This window comes from Coregonus lavaretus (assembly GCF_964263955.1).
Source record: "Coregonus lavaretus genome assembly, chromosome: 19".
NCBI lineage: Eukaryota > Metazoa > Chordata > Actinopteri > Salmoniformes > Salmonidae > Coregonus > Coregonus lavaretus.
Window position 1 is genome coordinate 13,359,643 of NC_140006.1, and position 23,298 is coordinate 13,382,940.

Consider the following 23,298-nt stretch of genomic DNA (forward strand, 5'->3'; position numbering starts at 1 on the left):
TGTTTTTTGTCACAGGCCCAGGAATAGCTGAAGGATTGCAATATTTACCTGGAGCTAACCCTGCAGATAGCACTACTGGGTGATCTGAAAAGTCATAGTCAATCGATCAATAATATAATAATACTTTTAGCAAAAAAAAATATTTTCAATTTACAATCTGTAGAAACAATGAGAATAGAAGGGTTCAAAACTTTTGTGAAACATCACAGTACAGTATAGAAATCCAATATGGATGGTGTTAAGAGATAGATGGGAGGTGTTGAATGGAGCTGAAGGATGGGACTAATAACAACTAACAACAACTAATAACAGCAAGATAACTAACGTAGGGCATGCTGTGTCCATAATAAGTATATACAGTGGGGAGAACAAGTATTTGATACACTGCCGATTTTGCAGGTTTTCCTACTTACAAAGCATGTAGAGGTCTGTAATTTTTATCATAGGTACACTTCAACTGTGAGAAAATCACATTGTATGATTTTTAAGTAATTAATTTGCATTTTATTGCATGACATAAGTATTGGATACATCAGAAAAGCAGAACTTAATATTTGGTACAGAAACCTTTGTTAGCAATTACAGAGATCATACGTTTCCTGTAGGTCTTGACCAGGTTTGCACACACTGCAGCAGGGATTTTGGCCCACTCCTCCATACAGACCTTCTCCAGATCCTTCATGGTTCGGGGCTGTCGCTGGGCAATACGGACATTCAGCTCCCTCCAAAGATTTTCTATTGGGTTCTGGTCTGGAGACTGGCTAGGCCACTCCAGGACCTTGAGATGCTTCTTACGGAGCCACTCCTTAGTTGCCCTGGCTGTGTGTTTCGGGTCGTTGTCATGCTGGAAGACCCAGCCACGACCCATCTTCAATGCTCTTACTGAGGGAAGGAGGTTGTTGGCCAAGATCTCGCGATACATGGCCCCAACCATCCTCCCCTCAATACGGTGCAGTCGTCCTGTCCCCTTTGCAGAAAAGCATCCCCAAAGAATGATGTTTCCACCTCCATGCTTCATGGTTGGGATGGTGTTCTTGGGGTTGTACTCATCCTTCTTCTTCCTCCAAACACGGCAAGTGGAGTTTAGACCAGAAAGCTCAATTTGTGTCTCATCAGACCACATGACCTTCTCCCATTCCTCCTCTGGATCATCCAGATGGTCATTGGCAAACTTCAGACAGGCCTGGACATGCGCTGGCTTGAGCAGGGGGACCTTGCGTGCGCTGCAGGATTTTAATCCATGAATGCGTATTGTGTTACTAATGGTTTTCTTTGAGACTGTGGTCCCAGCTCTCTTCAGGTCATTGACCAGGTCCTGCCGTGTAGTTCTGGGCTGATCCCTCACCTTCCTCATGATCATTGATGCCCCACGAGGTGAGATCTTGCATGGAGCCCCAGACCGAGGGTGATTGACCGTCATCTTCAACTTCTTCCATTTTCTAATAATTGCGCCAGCAGTTGTTGCCTTCTCACCAAGCTGCTTGTCTATTGTCCTGTAGCCCATCCCAGCCTTGTGCAGGTCTACAATTTTATCCCTGATGTCCTTACACAGCTCTCTGGTCTTGGCCATTGTGGAGAGGTTGGAGTCTGTTTGAGTGTGTGGACAGGTGTCTTTTATACAGGTAACGAGTTCAAACAGGTGCAGTTAATACAGGTCATGAGTGGAGAACAGGAGGGCTTCTTAAAGAAAAACTAACAGGTCTGTGAGAGTCGGAATTCTTACTGGTTGGTAGGTGATCAAATTCTTATGTCATGCAATAAAATGCAAAAGAATTACTTAAAATGTGATTTAGATTCCGTCTTTCACAGTTGAAGTGTACCTATGATAAAAATTACAGACCTCTACATGCTTTGTAAGTAGGAAAACCTGCAAAATCGGCAGTGTATCAAATACTTGTTCTCCACACTGTAGGTTATAGGTTGAGAGCTTTTGTGAAAGAGCACAGTTAGAAAGATATGAAATATAGATGCTAACTGGATGGACATCATGAAAATGATCGGAGCGGTTGAGGGTAGTGGAAGTTCAGGAGTAAAAACAAACAAAATAGAATTATTGTAAAATTGACTGTGTCCATAAAATGTATATAGTATGTATAAACTGGAAGTAGAGGCCTAAGCGTTGTTGTTCAGTAGTTTACTCCAATTAGGGAAATGGTGGTGGGGTTGGAAAGTATAAAAGGGAAATATATGTTTTAAAAGGATGTGTATATATATGTATGTGTATAGGGGAAAAAAACATATGGGGGATTGGAAGTGATGCAGACAATTACATTGATGGAAGTTACAATCTATCTGCAATATTAAAGCTGATCTACCCCCCCCAAATTTTTTTTTTTTATAATAAGTAAATCAGCTTTTTAGTACATATGTGGATTGTACTTTGGAAAAAAAGCTGAACATTATTTATTTTTTTCCCAGATAACAATATTTACATGACTAATGATGTTTTCATATGAATTAAGTAGATATTTTGCTATGATTGTTGCTTTTTCCAATAGTTTCTTCATGCGGTCAAAATGACCACAGTTGGTAATCCATGTATGTAAAATATGTTGGTAGTATGAGGGTTAAATATAATATAATATGGATGTAGAGATGGAGTAAATAGCCATAGGCTATTATACTGAGCTTTTACAACTCAAGCAAGCAAACACATTTTCTTCAATCATAACATTGACCGTATCTGTATCTAATTATCAGGCTGTCACTCGGGCTACAAAGGTGTACCATTATTTCAATTCAACTAGATTGTTTGTTAGAACCATTCTCAATTGCTGTAGCATGAAAAAGGAACAGTAATTGAACAGTCATTGAAATGGTCTATTAATTTGCTGAAAATGACTCATAGAAGTATTGTACTGAGATGAGTAGTAATACCTAATTAGAACTAAAAGCCCTTTCAGAATGAGTGGATAGTGTTTTCAACATTTGAGTATGTTTTAATGTCACCAGTTTGTTTTACCTTTGATTTACGGTGGGGAAAAAAGTATTTAGTCAGCCACCAATTGTGCAAGTTCTCCCACTTAAAAATATGAGAGAGGCCTGTAATTTTCATCATAGGTACACGTCAACTATGACAGACAAATTGAGAAGAAAAAAATCCAGAAAATCACATTGTACGATTTTTAATGAATTTATTTGCAAATTATGGTGGAAAATAAGTATTTGGTCACCTACAAACAAGCAAGATTTCTGGCTCTCACAGACCTGTAACTTCTTCTTTAAGAGGCTCGTCTGTCCTCCACTGGTTACCTGTATTAATGGCACCTGTTTGAACTTGTTATCAGTATAAAAGACACCTGTCCACAACCTCAAACAGTCACACTCCAAACTCCACTATGGCCAAGACCAAAGAGCTGTCAAAGGACACCAGAAACAAAATTGTAGACCTGCACCAGGCTGGGAAGACTGAATCTGCAATAGGTAAGCAGCTTGGTTTGAAGAAATCAACTGTGGGAGCAATTATTAGGAAATGGAAGACATACAAGACCACTGATAATCTCCCTCGATCTGGGGCTCCACGCAAGATCTCACCCCGTGGGGTCAAAATTATCACAAGAACGGTGAGCAAAAATCCCAGAACCACACGGGGGGACCTAGTGAATGACCTGCAGAGAGCTGGGACCAAAGTAACAAAACCTACCATCAGTAACACACTACGCCGCCATGGACTCAAATCCTGCAGTGCCAGACATGTCTCCCTGCTTAAGCCAGTACATGTCCAGGCCCGTCTGAAGTTTGCTAGAGTGCATTTGGATGATCCAGAAGAGGATTGGGAGAATGTCATATGGTCAGATGAAACCACAATATAACTTTTTGGTAAAAACTCAACTCATCGTGTTTGGAGGACAAAGAATGCTGAGTTGCATCCAAAGAACACCATACCTACTGTGAAGCATGGGGGTGGAAACATCATGCTTTGGGGCTGTTTTTCTGCAAAGGGACCAGGACGACTGATCCGTGTAAAGGAAAGAATGAATGGGGCCATGTATCGTGAGATTTTGAGTGAAAACCTCCTTCCATCAGCAAGGGCATTGAAGATGAAACGTGGCTGGGTCTTTCAGCATGACAATGATCCCAAACACACCGCCCGGGCAACGAAGGAGTGGCTTCGTAAGAAGCATTTCAAGGTCCTGGAGTGGCCTAGCCAGTCTCCAGATCTCAACCCCATAGAACATCTTTGGAGGGAGTTGAAAGTCCGTGTTGCCCAGTGACAGCCCCAAAACATCACTGCTCTAGAGGAGATCTGCATGGAGGAATGGGCCAAAATACCAGCAACAGTGTGTGAAAACCTTGTGAAGACTTACAGAAAACGTTTGACCTGTGTCATTGCCAACAAAGGGTATATAACAAAGTATTGAGAAACTTTTGTTATTGACCAAATACTTATTTTCCACCATAATTTGCAAATAAATTCATTAAAAATCCTACAATGTGATTTTCTGGATTTTTTTTCCTCATTTTGTCTGTCATAGTTGACGTGTACCTATGATGAAAATTACAGGCCTCTCTCATCTTTTTAAGTTGGAGAACTTGCACAATTGGTGGCTGACTAAATACTTTTTTTCCCCACTGTATATTAGCATGTTGTGAAAATGACCCTACTGAAACTGATTGTAAATCCTTCCTCTCTCTGGTTCAGAAGGATACCGTCCGTCCACAGTTACAGAATCCAACGCTCCTCTGCAGGATGAACACTTCAGGTGACACTGTATTATCCTGAGAACACGAATAAATATGATTTCAAAAGTATTCATTACACATGGAAAATAAACTTGAACTCTTACTACTCACTGCACACTCACTAATACATTTACATTTACATTTACGACATTTAGCAGACGCTCTTATCCAGAGCGACTTACAAATTGGTGCATTCACCTTATAGCCAGTGGGATAACCACTTTACAATATGTTTTTTTTTTTTTTTTCTTTGGAGTGGGGTAAGGTGGGGTAGAAGGATTACTTTATCCTATCCCAGGTATTCCTTAAAGAGGTGGGGTTTCAAGTGTCTCCGGAAGGTGGTGAGTGACTCCGCTGTCCTGGCGTCGTGAGGGAGCTTGTTCCACCATTGGGATGCCAGAGCAGCGAACAGTTTTGACTGGGCGGAGCGGGAACTGTGCTTCCGCAGAGGTAGGGGGGCCAGCAGGCCAGAGGTGGATGAACGCAATGCCCTCGTTTGGGTGTAGGGACTGATCAGAGCCTGAAAGTACGGAGGTGCCGTTCCCCTCACCGCTCCGTAGGCAAGCACCATGGTCTTGTAGCAGATGCGAGCTTCAACTGGAAGCCAGTGGAGTGTGCGGAGGAGCGGGGTGACGTGAGAGAACTTGGGAAGGTTGAACACCAGACGGGCTGCGGCATTCTGGATGAGTTGTAGGGGTTTAATGGCACAGGCAGGGAGCCCAGCCAACAGCAAGTTGCAGTAATCCAGACGGGAGATGACAAGTGCCTGGATTAGGACCTGTGCCGCTTCCTGTGTAAGGCAGGGTCGTACTCTCCGAATGTTGTAGAGCATGAACCTACAGGATCGGGTCACCACCTTGATGTTAGCGGAGAACGACAGGGTGTTGTCCAGGGTCACGCCAAGGCTCTTCGCACTCTGGGAGGAGGACACAACAGAGTTGTCAACCGTGATGGCGAGATCATGGAACGGGCAGTCCTTCCCGGGGAGGAAGAGCAGCTCCGTCTTGCCGAGGTTCAGCTTGAGGTGGTGATCCGTCATCCACACTGATATGTCTCCCAGACATGCAGAGATGCGATTCGCCACCTGGTTATCTGAAGGGGGAAAGGAGAAGATTAGTTGTGTGTCATCTGTGTAGCAATGATAGGAGAGGCCATGTGAGGATATGACAGAGCCAAGTGACTTGGTGTATAGCGAGAATAGGAGAGGGCCTAGAACTGAGCCCTGGGGGACACCAGTGGTGAGAGCACGTGGTGCGGAGACAGATTCTCGCCACGCCACTTGGTAGGAGCGACCGGTCAGGTAGGACGCAATCCAAGAGTGAGCCGCGCCGGAGATGCCCAGCTCGGAGAGGGTGGAAAGGAGGATCTGATGGTTCACAGTATCAAAGGCAGCAGACAGGTCTAGAAGGACAAGAGCAGAGGAGAGAGAGTTAGCTTTTGCAGTGCGGAGAGCCTCCGTGACACAGAGAAGAGCAGTCTCAGTTGAATGACCAGTCTTGAAACCTGACTGGTTTGGATCAAGAAGGTCATTCTGAGAGAGATAGCAGGAGAGTTGGCTAGAGACGGCACGCTCAAGAGTTTTGGAGAGAAAAGAAAGAAGGGATACTGGTCTGTAGTTGTTGACATCGGAGGGATCGACTGTAGGTTTTTTGAGGAGGGGTGCAACTCTCGCTCTCAGCAGGGAGGAGAAGGTGGCAAAGAGCTTCCTAGGGTTAGAGGCAGATGCTTGGAATTTAGAGTGGTAGAAAGTGGCTTTAGCAGCAGAAACAGATGAAGAAAATGTAGAGAGGAGGGAGTGAAAAGATGCCAGGTCTGCAGGGAGTCTAGTTTTCCTCCATTTCCGCTCGGCTGCCAGGGTCCCTGTTCTGTGAGCTCGCAATGAGTCATCAAGCCACGGAGCAGGAGGGGAGGACCGAGCCGGCCGGGAGGATAGGGGACATAGAGAGTCGAAGGATGCAGAAAGGGAGGAGAGGAGGGTTGAGGAGGCAGAATCAGGAGATTGGAGGGAGAAGGATTGAGCAGAGGGAAGAGATGATAGGATGGAAGAGGAGAGAGTAGCGGGAGAGAGAGAGCGAAGGTTGCGACGGCGCATTACCATCTGAGTAGGGGCAGAGTGAGTAGTGTTGGGGGAGAGCGAGAGAGAAAAGGATACAAAGTAGTGGTCGGAGACATGGAGGGGAGTTGCAGTGAGATTAGTAGAACAGCATCTAGTAAAGATGAGGTCAAGCGTATTGCCTGCCTTGTGAGTAGGGGGGGACGGTGAGAGGGTGAGGTCAAAAGAGGAGAGGAGTGGAAAGAAGGAGGCAGAGAGAAATGAGTCAAAGGCAGACATAGGGAGGTTGAAGTCACCTAGAACTGTGAGGGGTGAGCCGTCCTCAGGAAAGGAACTTATCAAGGCAATACCTCCCATGTTATACCTGTCCGTGCAATGCCTTGTAGTCAGTGTTTTGAGCTGTACATTTATGTGAGAATAACTGCACTTTATTAACAATCAACAAGTACACAAAGTAGCAGCCCAAAATGCAAGACAATACAGCAAACATAACAGCCTCCAAATCACTAAGTACACCTCTGCAGATAGTCCCTGCTGACAGCATACCCCCGACCACACACCCCCTGGACAAAACACAGCTGAGAGATGAGAGGCTGTGGAGCGGTAGGTCGTCCCACACACACAGTGCTTGTAATATAATTTTAACGGTTTTATCTTTTCAACAGAGACTGCCTATATGGAAATGTGAAACCAACACATCCTTACAGTGGGACGATTTGTTTGTGTGTATGCATGCATTTAATTGAGCCTTTATGAGACAATGCTTTTGTTGTTTACAAAAGCGCACGTTTGTGCTTCCACAACAAGGCATGTGGTTGCACATGGTGGAACGCTTTGAAGTGTGTGTGATATAATTTGGTGGGTGCTTATTTTTGTCCTATTTCACACGTGAGAATTGGAAATGTGTTTTTTGCATATCCCACTCTCCCTAAGAGAGTGGGGTCACAGCCAGCCATTATGAATGGTAACCCTGGAGCAATTAGGGTTAAGTGCCTTGCTCAAGGGCATATCCATAGATTGTTCACCTTGTTGGCTTGGGGATTCAAAGCAACCTTTCAGTTACTGGCCCAACGCTCAAACCGCTAGGCTACCTGCCTACCTGTTTAAAGCCCTATCATCCTTAACCCCTAGGCTCGTGGGCTGATCAGTAATGAGGATTCCCTGAACCTATCACAGAGCAAGATGCAGTCATTACCATTTGTTAATACCTATCCAATCCTTTCAGATCTACAAGAAGTAGGACGAGGAGAGTGCGTTTGTGTGTGGGTTTGCATGTTTATTTGTGTGCATGAGGACAATTTTTGTCATAAGTGCACACAACTGCTATCTGCTAATGTTTTTCTCTCTGTGTATCTAATGTACAGTATATGACTTATATGTTAAACGAATATGTTACTGTTGACGATTTGATTAATGAAAAGCCTATCATTGCAAATAAGAATTTGTTCTTAATTGACTTGGAGAGATGGAGACAGTTGAAAAAGTGGACAAATCCAAAACAGAGGCTTAAATGCAAAAATAGAGATTATTTATTGGGACATTTCTTAATTCACTTGCCTGGTTAAATAAAAGGTTAAATAAAAATATACTGTAAATAAATAAAATGTCATTTTTTAAAGTTTTTGGTATTAATGGCATATTCATTTCTTAATCCATTCCTTGCTGATATGACTATGGACAAGGGCATATACAGTGCATTCGGAAAGTACTCAGAACCCTTCCCCTTTTCCACATTTTGTTACGTTACAGCCTTATTCTAAAATGGATTACAAAAAAAACAATCCTCAATCTACACACAATACCCCATAATGACAAAGCGAAAACAGGTTTTTAGAAATTCTTGCAAATGTATTACAAATAAAAAAACAGATATACCTTATTTACACAAGTATTCAGACCCTTTGCTTTGAGACTCGAAATTGAGCTCAGGTGCATCCTGTTTCCATTGATCATCCTTGAGCTGTTTCTACAACTTGATTAGAGTCCACCTGTGGTAAATTCAGTTGATTGGACATGATTTGGAAAGGCACACACCTGTCTATATAAGATCCCACCGTTGACAGTACATGTCAGAGCAAAAACCAAGCCATGAGGTCGAAGGAATTGTCTGTAGAGTCCCGAGGCACAGATCTGGGGAAGGGTACCAAAACAATTCTGCAGCATTGAAGGTCCCCAAAAACACAGTGGCCTCCATTATTCTTAAATGGAAGAAGTTTGGAACCACTAAGACTCATCCTAGAGCTGGCTGCAAGTCCAACTTTTTGGTAACGTCCAAATAATTTGCCATGTGGTTATTACTACAGCCATTGGGGGAGCAGACAGCTAGAGGGCCGCAGAGCCTCTTGTGGATGACGCTACTCCACAGTAGAAGCTAAGCACATAAGGACAATGCATGTCAATGTCATATGCTTAGCTTCTACTTTGGAGTAGCTTTCAGTTACACCAGGGGTTCCCAAACTTTTTTGGACCGCGACCCCTTTAAGATATTATGAGAAAAATAATGGAGACCCCACCATGTCACAAAAAAGTGATGTAATCAACGGCCAATGTTTACTTTTTTCATTTGGGCTATGACAGTATTACAAATCAGTCTGACAGTACTTTTGACTATATTTAAATCTGAAGGAAGTATGGTTTGGAGTACACCATCAAGGTCAATAATTCTTCCGGACTATTAACCTAAACAAATAGAGTAGAAACTCAAACAGATGACTAGGAAAAGCTCAAACCAAGTGTATTCCCCCACTGGGTCAAACAGCTGCAAAGACTAAAACATGTTTCCACAAGCACTTATATTTATACCCTCCTACTAGGAGTCACCTCCTTGCACATCTAGACAGCCAACACATCTCTGTTGCTAGTTAGGAACTTAATTGGTTCCTCTCACTGGTGTAGTCATGGCCCCGCCTCCTACTAGAACCTTTGTGGGCATGCAAGTATATGTGTGTGACAGGACTGTTCCTCCTAACTTCATCTGACCTGACCTCGGGCCGAATTCCTCACTCCTCCCTAATCCACGGCTGTCCTTCCTTATCAGTGACTGAAACTAGACTGTTTCCCTTTGCCTCACACCATAGGATCCACTGATTAACTTTCCATACACCTAGTTCTTATCCACCCTCCATTGACCCCAACATATACATTCATTATACATGTAAAGTAATCAATAAATTATAATATGGTAACATGAATAAGTGTTCAAGCTAGAATCCAACAGACCAGACCAAGGAAACTGCTGGCCCTACAAGCACACTCTCTCCTCGTCCTACTTCTTGTAGATCTGAAAGGATTGGATAGGTATTAACAAATGGTAATGACTGCATCTTGACCTCTGATAGGCTAAGGGGATCCTTCTTACAGATCGGCCCACGAGCCTAGCGGTTAAGGATGATAGGGCTTTAAACATAGCCTTGCAAAGCTGCCTGATCCCGCGAGCTTGTCTGGTATTTACGAGACTACTTTAAACCGGCCATCTTGTCTAACTGGCCATATTGACAGGTGTTTCCTCAGCTTCCTCCACCACTGTGATCTCCTCAACACATTTGGACGGCAGGGCCTGAGGGACAAACTGCAAACCAGAAAGAGAGAAGTTTTGTTAGCTCCACAAGAGAAGGGTTATGATATGATAGTTCACCAAGTAAACATAACAAATGTTTCTGCTCTGTACGTGTGTTTATTCACCTGAAATAGGTCGTCTCTCTCCAAGAGGTGTTTCATCTTCAGTGGGGGACCAGGGATGGGGGGAAACAGACGTTCCCTGAAAACACACACTACAGTCAGTCAGTCAGTAGCCAGGGAATCACACCACTAACACCATAGCATTATATAATTACATTTAAACAGTATATTGTATACTGTTTTCATATTGTTCTTGCCAGTTACTGTTCAATCACACAGGCATTTGTGTTCCTCTTTCTGTTGTTTTCTAAGAATAACGGGTGTTTTCCACCTCTCGTTGGAAGGAAGTTCAGTTTCACTGTGAAAATGTGTGTGGTCTGTGGACAGACGCTAAAATCTAACACCTCAACACTTGTCTCATCTCTCTGTGTATCTTTCTCTGTGTGTCTGTCTGTCTTTTTTGTAAATGTTCTGTTTCTCTCTGGTCACTCCCTTTCTCTCTCGGTTTCCTTCTCTCTTTTTCTCAATTTCTCTGTGTTTCTATTTGGTTCCTCCCTCTCTCTCTCCATTTCTTTCTCTCTTCATCCCTCCATTTCTCTCTTCCTCCCTCTCCATGAAATTCCATGAACCCAACAAAATACCTCTGGAGTCGGATCAGCAGCAGCAGAGCAAGGAGGATCATGGGTATCCCCAGAGTGACACCAACGACCACCAGAGAGTTCAGCTGATTGGGTGATTCAGACAGGGCCACGGCTGAACACGCACACAGCGGTGTAAACATAAACGAAAGAAAAGAAAGCAAATTATGTTTTTTTTACCGCTGTAAAGCATCCAGTTGGCATTATTACGTTTTATTGTTTCAGTTTTACAAGCAGATATGATTATAATATTGATGAAGGCAGACTCACTGATGGTGTTGCTCCAGCTGCTCCAGTGTTGAGATCCTCTGCAGTTAAGACTCTTCCTCACCCTCATCTTCACATCGTATGATTGTGTGCGGTCCAGGTTGGTCTCAGTGTATGTCAGTCCCGCCTTAAAGCTCCTCAGCTTACAATACACATATACAAATAGCCTCTTAATAAACAGGGCCACCACTGAACACACACACAAGACAAGTTAGACAACACAACTCTCTCTGGTATAGTATTACCAGGTCATTGATCTGTAGCTGGTAGTGGAAGCAGCTGGTGGTGGTGGTCTTAGACCGGCTGGACGGGAGATCCCACTGCACCAGCAGACCCTCCTCTCTGACCCAGGCAGTGATGTTGGGGGGTGGGCGCAGTACTTCAATATCTCTGGTGTCGTTTTTAAGGATGTAGATGCACCACACGTCAGGGAGTGACACGTTGAAAGTCAGGATCAAAGAGGTGACGCTGTCATCCACACTGCCTTGGCAGCCAGCAGACACGTCCCGAACCACACCGCCAGCGTTACCAGTCCATCCCTGGGCTCCCTGGCCTCCCATCACCTCAGAGACACAGTCCACACTGGAGATCCTCTCAGTTTTCCTACACGCACTGATATTCAAACACACACACAGCAGCGCTTAAAGCAGACTGTGTGCTGTCCGGGTTGAGGGTGGGTTTCGTACTAAAATTAGATTAGCATTTTATTGTACTGTAAAATGGTAATTTCACAGTAATAACCTATGAATTGACAAGCTTGTACTATTAATATTGCATGAAACAATGTTGTTGCTAAGCCTTTCATTTTCTGTGTGTCTTGGATATTGTTCGGAGGTGCTTACGAGACATAGGAAGAGTATTGGCTGTCATTAGGGAGACCATGGAATTTCCAGGAGCAGTTGAGTTGATTGGTTGGGTAGATAAGACAGCAGGCCAGTCCACCTAACGTTACAGATAGGGTTCAGTGAGCGTGCATGCGTGTGCAATTGTGTGAGTGTGTGTTTGTGTCTTTGTGCGTTTGTCTTACTGTATGATAGTTTGAAGGGGTCAATGCTGGTGACAATGTCAGTCTCTTCGTAGTCCTCGCTCTTAACCAGCTGCATAACACCATGAGGATCCCTCTGGTATATTTTCTGGTGCATCTGGTGGAGAGAGAGGGAGAGATTATACATCTAAAATGGTTTGAGACAGGGCCATCACAGGGACCACAGATTATCACAATGATCTCACCTCTCCGTTAAATAGCTCATCATCCTTACAGAGGTCCAAGGGAGGCCGTTCTTGGTTCAGGTCTGGTTCTAGGCTCTGGTGTCTGTGTGTATCAGGGCTTTGGGTCTCGTCCGGCCCTATAGTAACTGTCCCAGTCTTCAACCCTTCTGTGCTCCCAGAGAAACTTGGCTCAGTCGTTTGAGTTACTGTCAGACAGACACAGAAATAGAGCTCAGTAAGGTACTGTCACGCCCTGATCGAGAGAACTCTTGTTGGTTGGGTCAGGGTGTGAGTTTCTGTTGAATTCTATGTTATTGTATTTCTAGGTTGTAGATCTAGTTTGAGATTTCTATGTTTGGCCGGGTGTGATTCCCAATCAGAGGCAGCTGTCCCTCGTTGTCTCTGATTGGGGATCATACTTAGGTAGCCTGGTTGCCTACCTTAGTTGTGGGATCTTGACTCGCGTTTGGCTTGTTGTGTTGTAGCCACTGTTTGAGCTTCACGTTTCGTTGTTTTGTTATTTTGTCAAGTGTTTATTCGTTTAATAAACATGTACGCATCCCACGCTGCACCTTGGTCTGACCCGTCTCTCAACGATCGTGACAGGTACACATAGCACACTACAGGGTAACAGTGTTGGGGAAGCTACTCTGAAATGATAGTTTACCAATTGACCAATTACTTCACACTAGAAGAAGTTAGGCTACATTAAAGCTACCCTTAAGAACTGACTGTACAAAACATTAACATGACAGACTGACCAGGTGAAAGCTATGATCACTTATTGATGTCACTTGTTAAATCCACTTTCTTTCAGTGTAGATGAAGGAGAGGAGACACGTTAAAGAAGGATTTTAGGAAGGTGTTCTTAATGTTTTATACACTCAGTGCAGTTTACTTAACTAAAGCTACTTTGAAAAAGTAGTTCACTACATCCAAGCTACTTTGGGAAAAGTTATCATATCTAAAATGTCATCAGACAAGAAATAGGAAAAACAGTTGTTAAAGGTTCAATATGCAGCCATAAAAAAAATATATAAAAAAAATCAAATATTTTCTGGGTAACAATTAAGTACTTCACTGAGATTGTTTTCAATTAAAATGGTCAAAAATAAACAAAAACAGCTTCTTAGCAAAGAGCAATTTCTCAATAAATAATTTTGCTAGGACTGTCTGGGAGTGGTCTGAGTGGGGAGGGGAAAACTGAAAACTAGCTCTTATTGGGAGAGAGGTTTGGAACTCTCTTTCTTATTGGTCTATTAACTAATTGAATGCATGTTGATGTCACCAGACAGACCAAAACCCCATCCCACCAAAACAGGCTGAAATTTCAGGCGGTCTTTTCTAACTGCTCTTAAATTAAAAGGGTATTATCATAATTTTCACAATTTCACAGTATTATTTCAAACTCATAGTGTGGAAATATATGTACAACACAGGGAAATGTGTAATTTAGCCTATTATTAATCAAGACAAAAACTATGTTTCAAGTGAGAATTAGGCAGCTCTGTCGTAGCCGGCCGTGACTGGGAGACCTATGGGGTGGCGCACAATTGGCCCAGGGTAGGGGAGGGAATGGCCGGCAGGGATGTTGGTAGAGCATGGTGTTTGCGACGCCAGGGTTGTGGGTTCGATTCCCACGGGGGGCCAGTATGAAATAAAAAAATTATGTATGCACTCACTATCTGTAAGTCGCTCTGGATAAGAGCATCTGCTAAAATGACTAAAAAAAAAATAATTTAAAAATTTTAAAAAAGGTCTGAACCCGAAAAAGGAAGGACATTCTTGCCTATTTCACACATATTTTCTGTTCTTTTTGCAAACAAGGTAGTGTGTAGTTCCAGTAGTTAGCTACACCACTACATGGCAAAAAAGTAATGAACTACTGAAAACACTACCATGATTGTAATTTATTGTAATTCAACTTCCACCAAGCTACTGCAAAATGTAGTTCAATTACTAGTTGAACTAAATGTAGTTCACTACTCCCCAACACTGCAGGGTAAAAACATGTAAGGATGATACACATAAAACACACATTCTCATCACTCACCTTTCTCTGCTCTCCCAAGGGCATGCAGCATGACGGCACAGACCCAGAGGCCCAGCGGATATAGCACCATTGCAAACCTGTGAGGGGGGAAACACACACACACACACACACACACACACACACACACACACACACACACACACACACACACACACACACACACACACACAGATATAACACCATGGTAAAAACCTGACCACTTCAGCATCCTCACTCAGACCTGATGAGCTTATATGATCTGTCCTCCTACATTAGTGATGGGTAACAACTCAAGGCACATCAGGACTTCAAAATTCAACAGAGGGACGCACATTTTTTACTTATTTCTACATACTTTTTATCAGGTTTTAGAGTGTCGCCTGGAGTCGTTCTTTAATCATGTCATTCCATGAGCTTTATATTTTCTGGTAGATGTTTTTCTGAGGTATAGATCTAGAACCAGCTTAACTACATCAAATCCTTACCCTATCCAGTACAAACCAGACTGACCTTGGATCAGTGTCTAGGAGAAACTTGAGTATATATTCATGGTTTTAGATAGCTGAGAAACACAAACACTAAATTGTCCCCTTAACATTGGACATATCAAAAGTTCAAAACAGCACAAAACGTGTTAGGCTTAAGTGTTAATAAAGAGGTAGGATAGAGGTTAGAATGATGGTGTCATTATATCATGATAAAAGTAAAATACCGTTGTGTTTCACTGAGTGTCTTCCTTGGTTTGGTCTTGATGCCGTCTAGTGTCAGCAGAAAGAGCACACACTGTGACTGCCTGGGGAGGGAAACGTGACGTTACTCATTACTGGAAGGATGACAGACAGGAAACTACAACTCAGGGCCTGTTCGAACTCATCCACAACACATCCTTTCTTCCTCTCCTCGAAGTAGGCAGTGGCTTGTACTCGTTGGTGTCAAGAGAAGCCAGGCTTCCCCCAGAAATGTACCAGGGGCGCTGTGTTTCATCATTTCCCTTCAAGAGGCTGAATGTATCTCACGGGAGAAAGCATCTGAGCGAGCAAACAGCGCCCCTCTTCTCAGTATGTGTAGCCCGTCTATCTGATGCTGTCTGGTCAAAAAGAGTATGACATTGTTGCTGCCCATAGCATTCAATGCAAGGGAAGCCAGTGAGCATTTGGCCTCCCTAGATAATTTAAATAAAATAATAATAGCCAATTAGCGTTGAGCTAAACTGAGTGAGCTCAACTGTGAATGGTTCTGGCGCACCCAAATAAAAGTGTCAAGGGAAGCCAGTTTGGATTTGGCTTAACAATAATCACATCACATCAAAAGCAGAACGTAATTTACAGAAAAAACATAAATTAGCTAGCTAGCTAAAATCATCCCTTTGCTAAATTAGCCATGGATGGAGATAGGTATTTGGACTTCTGGTTTTACTTTGTTCTCTGTACTGGCCAATGATTATAAACGGCAATTCTGATCCAACCATAAATTAATACATTGTGCCCCTGGCCTGAGAGGATGGAAGTTCAATATGTAGCTAGATGTAGTAGCTGGCCTGGCGCATCGTTGCCCATGAAAGGAAGTTAGGCTAGCAAGCAAGCATTTTAGCCAGGTAGCCTAGGACAACAAAAACTAAAAGCGTGTACTGTATAACAGAGTCATAGACCGTTTCGGCAACATGAAAGAGAGGAGGATGTCATTGGTGTTTCTCTATAACATGTGAAAGCAAAGGGCTACCTCTTGATATGCCACACCTGTCAGCCACATCATAATTAGCTTACGTTGATTGGACTAAATAGTTTTGGGTATATTTTAGTTGTCACCGTATTAAACTAATCATAGGTGATTTGATTATGTTGAAATGTTGAAGTTGAAATGACGCTGGAATAGTGGAGGCAGCTCCTGTTTTCTTTTTGACTTGTGGTAACTCTTCGTGGTTCTAAATCAATGGTTGTGTAGTAGTCCAAAAATTTTGTAAACATTAAATTGCTTGACCATGCTGTAGGTCAAGTAACTGTTTGTTACATGCAAAATGCTTTGTGGACTTCAACGGACAGATGTTGCTCTCTGGTTTTGTGATGAAACAAAGGTGTGGTTGAATTTATTCTGCCAATCTTCTTATTGTCTCGGCCTTAGGCCTATATATCTCGGTGGCAAGGTATATGAACTAACAGGTTATAGAGCAAACAACATAATTATCACAACTTTTTTTCCTGGATTGGCTTCCCCAATGATTTTACCCACGCACCACTACTGGAAGTAGGCCTAGCCTACTAACTGCTCTGACTTGACAGGACCTATGAAAGCTATTCTTTCACCAAGATCCATACTGTAGCCTATGTAGCCCTTTGCTTTCACCTATCCAACTATCTCACGTCAGTGGCTGGCAGCTACTTCAAAAAAGGGAGAAAGAAGGGTACAAAAGGACGTTATGGAAATTCAGTCAGATCTCGAATTTTGGATTATGTGCGTATTGTTTTGTATTGTTTTCTAGGTATTATTACTGCACTGTTGGTGCTAGAAACACAAGCATTTCGCTGCACCTGCAATAACATCAAAAAATCTGTGTATACTATTGGGGATTTTCAGTAGACTATATGTTAAACTATATGTTAAACATAGTTACATCTTTTCAGACTATAAAATTAAACATAGTTCATCACATGGGAATGGACCTACTATGTGTGGGAACTGTACACTATGCATGAGAAACTGTATATGGTTGAGAATTGATTATGGCTCAGAAAATGGACCTGCCATGTTTAAACCATGTTTAAGTATCGATTGATATGTTTAAGAATAAACAGAGCAGAGCCAGGAAATGGCTCTGTTATTTTTACATGACAGGGCTTGCCACTATTGTTTCCAGAAACTGAATATAGAAGGAAGTGAAGTCAGATTTCGCCACTATTATAAAATAAGGAAGTCGGTCGGAGCGGTCAAACGGTGACCACTGGAAACAATAACGGAGGAACTGTCACGTCCTGGCTCTGGGGACTCTAGTATGTTGAGCCAGGGTGTGAGTTTTTCATCTATTCTAGTATTGTGTTTCTATGTTGGCCAGTGTGGTTCTCAATCAGAGGCAACGTGATTCAGCTGTTGCTTGTTGTCTCTGATTGGGAACCATACTTAAGCAGACAGTTTTCCCACAGTGTTTGTGGGATCTTGTTCCGTGTTCCTGTATGGGTTTGTGGTGTGCACCTTTGGACGTCACGTTATCGTTTGTTGTTTTTGTTCTTGTATATCATTTAATAAAAAAGCATGTACACCTTCAACGCTGCGCCTTGGTCCTCTGTTCCCGACGATCGTGACAGAAGATCCCACCAAGACTGGACCAAGCAGCGGGTCCAGGAGCCATCGCCAGGGGAGTCTCTAGCGGATCTCCATCGCCTCCTCGACTGGGTCAAGCCGTGTGAGCAAGAGAAGGGCTGGACTTGGAAGCAGAAGGGCGAAAGGCTGGCGAGAGACTTGGAGACCTGGTCCACGGGTAGGAGAGACGCCCAGAAATTTTTTACGGGGGGGCTCACGCCGTGGACGACGGGGAAGCAGGAGGCCGCGATAGAGCGGTCCAGCGGGTTGGCAGAAGAGGCCGCCAGGTTACGGGGGCCACTGGTCACAAAGGGGAAGGAAAGTGGAGAGGCACGGCGAGAGGTACTGGGGTGTGTTACCAGTCCGGTCCGGCCCGTTCCTGATCCCCGCGTAGGGCCAGTGGTGTGTGTCCCCAGTACGGTCCGGCCTGTTCCTGTCCCTTGCACTGAGCCTGTGGTGCGCGTCGCCAGCCCAGTCCGGCCTGTTCCTGCACCCCGCACCAAGCCTATGGTGCGCGTCGCCAGCCCGGCCCGGCCTGTTCCTGCTCCCCGCACCAAGCCAATGGTGCGCGTCGCCAGTCCGGCCCGGTCCATCCCTGCTCTCCGCACCAAGTCAGTGGTGCGCTTCGTCAGGCCCGTCCCTGCTCTCCGCACCAAGGCAGTGGTGCGCTTCGTCAGCCCGGTCCGGCCCGTCCCTGCTCTCCGCACCAAGTCAGTGGTGCGCTTCGTCAGCCCGGTCCGGCCCGCTCCTGCTCCCCGCACCAAGTTAGTGGTGCGTTTCGTCAGCCTGGCTCGGCCCGTCCCTGCTCCCCACACCAAGGCAGTGGTGCGCTTCGTCAGCCCGGTCCGGCCCGTCCCTGCTCCCCGCACCAAGTCAGTGGTGCGTTTCGTCAGCCCGGCCCGTTCCTGCTCCCCATACCAAGCCAGTGGTGCGTTTCGTCAGCCCGGCTCGGCCCGTTCCTGCTCCCCACACCAAGCCAGTGGTGTGCATCGTCAGTCCGGCACGGCCCGTGCCTGTTCAACCGGTGCCTGGTCCGGCACCGGTCAGCTGCTTCACGCCGGAGCTAGAGCAATCCGCTCCACCAGTGTGCAGTCCAGCTCCAGTCAGCGGGGCCAGACCGGACCAGGGGTACTTTGGGGGGTTGGAGTGGGGAACAGGCCCGGAGCCGGATCCGCCGCCTAGGCGGAGTGCCCACCCGGTCCCTCCCCTGTGGGTTTTGGTTGGCGCGGCCGGAGTCCGCGCCTTTGGGGGGGGGGGGGGGGGGGGGGTACTGTCACGCCCTGGCTCTGGGGACTCTAGTATGTTGAGCCAGGGTGTGAGTTTTTCATCTATTCTAGTATTGTGTTTCTATGTTGGCCAGTGTGGTTCTCAATCAGAGGCAACGTGATTCAGCTGTTGCTTGTTGTCTCTGATTGGGAACCATACTTAAGCAGCCAGTTTTCCCACAGTGTTTGTGGGATCTTGTTCCGTGTTCCTGTATAGGTTTGTGTTTTGCACCTTTGGACGTCACGTTATCGTTTGTTGTTTTTGTTCGTGTATATCATTTAATAAAAAAGCATGTACGCCTTCAACGCTGCGCCTTGGTCCTCTGTTCCCGACGATCGTGACAGGAACTAAACAGGGAGGAATTAAGCTAAAAAGTATGTAAAATGAGCAGGAATAGAACTGTATATAACCTGAGGGCTGAGTGTTGGAAAGTTAGTTGCTCTGCAGACCAGCTCGGCTCTATTGCTTGTGTAATAAAGTCTATCTTGATTCTACAAAAACTCTGGAAGTACTTTGGTTGTTTAATAAGTATATGGACAATTTTCTACAACAACACGAGCAATCAACTTTGATTTGGGTATGAACAATGCTTGTTTTTAATTCAATACAAGTAGGCTGTAACACTCTGGCTCCGGGACTTTTGGATTTGAGCCAGGGTGTATTTGTTTTGTTGGGTATTTGTTGTGGGGTTGGTTGTAAGGGTGTATTCGGTTGGTTGTGTTTTGGGTGTGTTAATTGTGGTGTCGTGTGACTCCCAATCGGAGGTAACGAGTGTCAGCTGTCGGCTCGTTATCTCTGATTGGGAGCCATATTTAATCTGAATGTTTTCCTGTGGGCATTGTGGGTTTTTGTTCCAGGTTCAGTCATAGTCACTGTAGGACTTCACTATCGTCATTTGTTTGTTGTTTTCGTGGTTGCTTTTATTTAATAAAGTCATCATGTTCACTCCACGCGCTGCGTATTGGTCCGCTTCCTCAGACGATCGTGACATAGGCCTACAGCAAGGCCTAAGGTATTAGGCTTAGTATCTACACTGATTAAAAATATAAACTCAACATGTCAAGTATTGGTCCCATGTTTCAAGAGCTGAAATAAAAGATCCCAGACATTTTCCATACGCACAAAAAGCTTATTTCTCTCATATTCTGTGCACAATTTTGTTTACATCACTGTTAGTGATCATTTCTCCTTTGCCAAGACAATCCATCCACCTGACAGGTGTGGCATATCAAGAAGCTGATTAAACAGCATGATCATTACACAGTTGCACCTTGTGCGGGGGACAATAAAAGGTCACTCTGTCACGATCGTTGAGAGACGGGTCAGACCAAGGTGCAGCGTGCGATGTGAACATGTTTATTAAATAATAAACACAAACCAAAACAACAAACCAACGTAACGTGAAGTCCAAGGCTATACACCGTGGCACCAGAGCCAGACCGAGGCTCCTGCGGTGGATGACTGGTTTCAGCGTGCGGAGGAGACGTGGGACGCTGCCCACGTTCACCTCCAACGCGCCGTGCGTCATCAGAAGGCCAACGCTGACCACCACCGCAGTGAGGCCCCGGTCTTCGTACCGCGGGATCGGGTCTGGCTCTCGCCCGAAATCTGCCCCTCCGCCTGCCCTGCCGGAAGCCGACCCCGCGGTTTGTGGGGCCGTTCAAAGTCCTGAGGAGAATCAACAAGGTCACTTATAGGTCATTACTTCCCCCTGATTACCGTATTAACCCCTCGTTTCATGTGTCTCTCTTCAGGCTGGTGGTGACTGGTCCGCTCCAGGCGTCTGAGGTGCGGGAGGTCCCACCACCTCCTCTGGACATCGAGGGGGCCCCGGCGTACTCTGTCAGTTCCATCCTGGATTTGAGGCGTCGGGTGGGTGGCCTTCAGTAGTACGGTCCGGAGGAACGGTGATGGGTCCCGGTGAGGGATATCCTCAATCCCTCCCTGTTGCGTGATTTCCACCGTCGCCATCCGGCTCGCCCTGCTCCGTGTCCTCCTGGCCGTCCCCGAGGCTGGAGCTGCGTGTCAAGGGGGGGGGGTTCTGTCACGGCTTCCGCCGAGGCTGCCTCCCCTCCTTGTTAAGGCAGGCTTCGGCGTTCGTCGTCACCGGCTTACTAGCCACTGCCGCTCCATATATCATCATTCCATTTGTCTTTACACACACCTGGTTCTTATCCCCTCATTAGTCCATGTATAAGTGTTCCCTCTGCCCCCTTGTCCTTGTGGGTGATTGTTTTATGTGAGTTAAGTGTGGCTCGGTGGAGCTACTCGTACCTTGTATTGCCGGGGTAGATTATTCCCCTATGCCTGTATTTTGTTGTCGCTATTTGTTGACTCCTTCTAATCACACTCATCATAGTGAAGCTGGCAACACAGTTGTTTACCCAGTTGTTTAGCCACACTGTCTCTGCAGGTAAAGAAGTACATTAACATAAATACACTGCTCAAAAAAATTAAGGGAACACTAAAATAACACATCCTAGATCTGAATGAATGAAATAATATTTTGTATACTTTTTTTCTTTACATAGTTGAATGTGCTGACAACAAAATCACACAAAAATTATCAATGGAAATCAAATGTATCAACCCATGGAGGTCTGGATTTGGAGTCACCCTCAAAATTAAAGTGGAAAACCACACTACAGGCTGATCCAACTTTGATGTAATGTCCTTAAAACAAGTCAAAATTAGGCTCAGTAGTGTGTGTGGCCTCCACGTGCCTGTATGACCTCCCTACAACGCCTGGGCATGCTCCTGATGAGGTGGCGGATGGTCTCCTGAGGGATCTCCTCCCAGACCTGGACTAAAGCATCCGCCAACTCCTGGACAGTCTGTGGTGCAACGTGGCGTTGGTGGATGGAGTGAGACATGATGTCCCAGATGTGCTCAATTGGATTCAGGTCTGGGGAACGGGCGGGCCAGTCCATAGCATCAATGCCTTCCTCTTACAGGAACTGCTGACACACTCCAGCCACATGAGGTCTAGCATTGTCTTGCATTAGGAGGAACCCAGGGCCAACCGCACCAGCATATGGTCTCACAAGGGGTCTGAGGATCTCATCTCGGTACCTAATGGCAGTCAGGCTACCTCTGGCGAGCACATGGAGGGCTGTGCGGCCCCCCAAAGAAATGCCACCCCACACCATGACTGACCCACCGCCAAACCGGTCATGCTGGAGGATGTTGCAGGCAGCAGAACGTTCTCCACGGCGTCTCCAGACTCTGTCACGTCTGTCACATTCAAAAGTGACCAAAACATCAGCCAGGAAGCATAGGAACTGAGAAGTGGTCTGTGGTCACCAACTGCAAAACCACTCCTTTATTGGGGGTGTCTTGCTAATTGTCTATAATTTCCACCTGTTGTCTATTTCATTTGCACAACAGCATGTGAAATGTTTTGTCAATCAGTGTTGCTTCCTAAGTGGACAGTTTGATTTCACAGAAGTGTGATTGACTTGGAGTTACATTGTGTTGTTTAAGTGTTCCCTTTATTTTTTTGAGCAGTGTATATGCAAATAGTGACAATTTACAAATTCATACACTTTATACATTCAAGACACTACACTAACCTGTTATTGCTTGAAAATACTGTACTACCACATAACTATACAAATATTAATAAATGTTGGCATGAAAAGATGGAACATCGTAAAACATAATGTAGTAGTACTAACGAACGCTTTTGTCATGAACCCTGCATCCTGAGTCGGTTCCTGCCTGTGTTGCCATTTTTCTGCTCAGAATCTCCAGTTTCCTGAGGGTTCGTGAACGCTCCCGGCCTGGTTGCCGGGCGACGTTGCTAGGCGGGAGATCTCCCGATTAACCGCACCTGCATCTCATCAGCGGTCTGCACACCTGGTCCTGACCATCACCCTTCTTAAGCCCTGACCTGACATCCATTCCCTGCCGGATCGTTAGCCATGAACAGTATGTTTGTCAGTGTATCAGCCTTGGGGTTTCTAGCGTTAGTTTTGTTGTTTTGCACCTTGTTGGCTTGCCGTGTACTTACCTCCGTTTTGTTTCTATCTGCAGTCAATCTCCCGGAACCTTCACCCAACCCCTGCCTGGTTGTCGGTGGCTGCCGAGCCATTCTTGGATCTGCCACTGCACCTCCACCAACTCATCTCCGCCGCCCGCTCTGTCCCCTGGATTATTCTACATCGGTTTTTTGAATATGTTAAATAAATACTCACCTTCGTTTCAACTCACCTTGTCCTGGTCTGCTTCTGGGTTCTGGC

At 45.2% G+C, this 23,298-nt stretch overlaps 1 protein-coding gene across 1 annotated transcript; it reads right to left on the minus strand.

Annotated features, from left to right (window-relative positions):
• Window positions 1-8,247: 8,247 nt before the first annotated feature.
• Window positions 8,248-23,298, minus strand: LOC311146833 (uncharacterized protein). Its single transcript, XM_084183429.1, has 11 exons — window positions 23,270-23,298; window positions 15,213-15,293; window positions 14,522-14,598; window positions 12,490-12,674; window positions 12,287-12,401; window positions 12,102-12,201; window positions 11,505-11,871; window positions 11,263-11,401; window positions 10,996-11,107; window positions 10,418-10,493; window positions 8,248-10,304 (listed from the first exon to the last, which is right to left on the minus strand). The coding sequence occupies exons 3-11, from the start codon at window positions 14,589-14,591 to the stop codon at window positions 10,215-10,217; spliced, it is 1,254 nt and encodes a 417-aa protein (XP_084039555.1). The 5' UTR covers window positions 14,592-14,598; window positions 15,213-15,293; window positions 23,270-23,298; the 3' UTR covers window positions 8,248-10,214.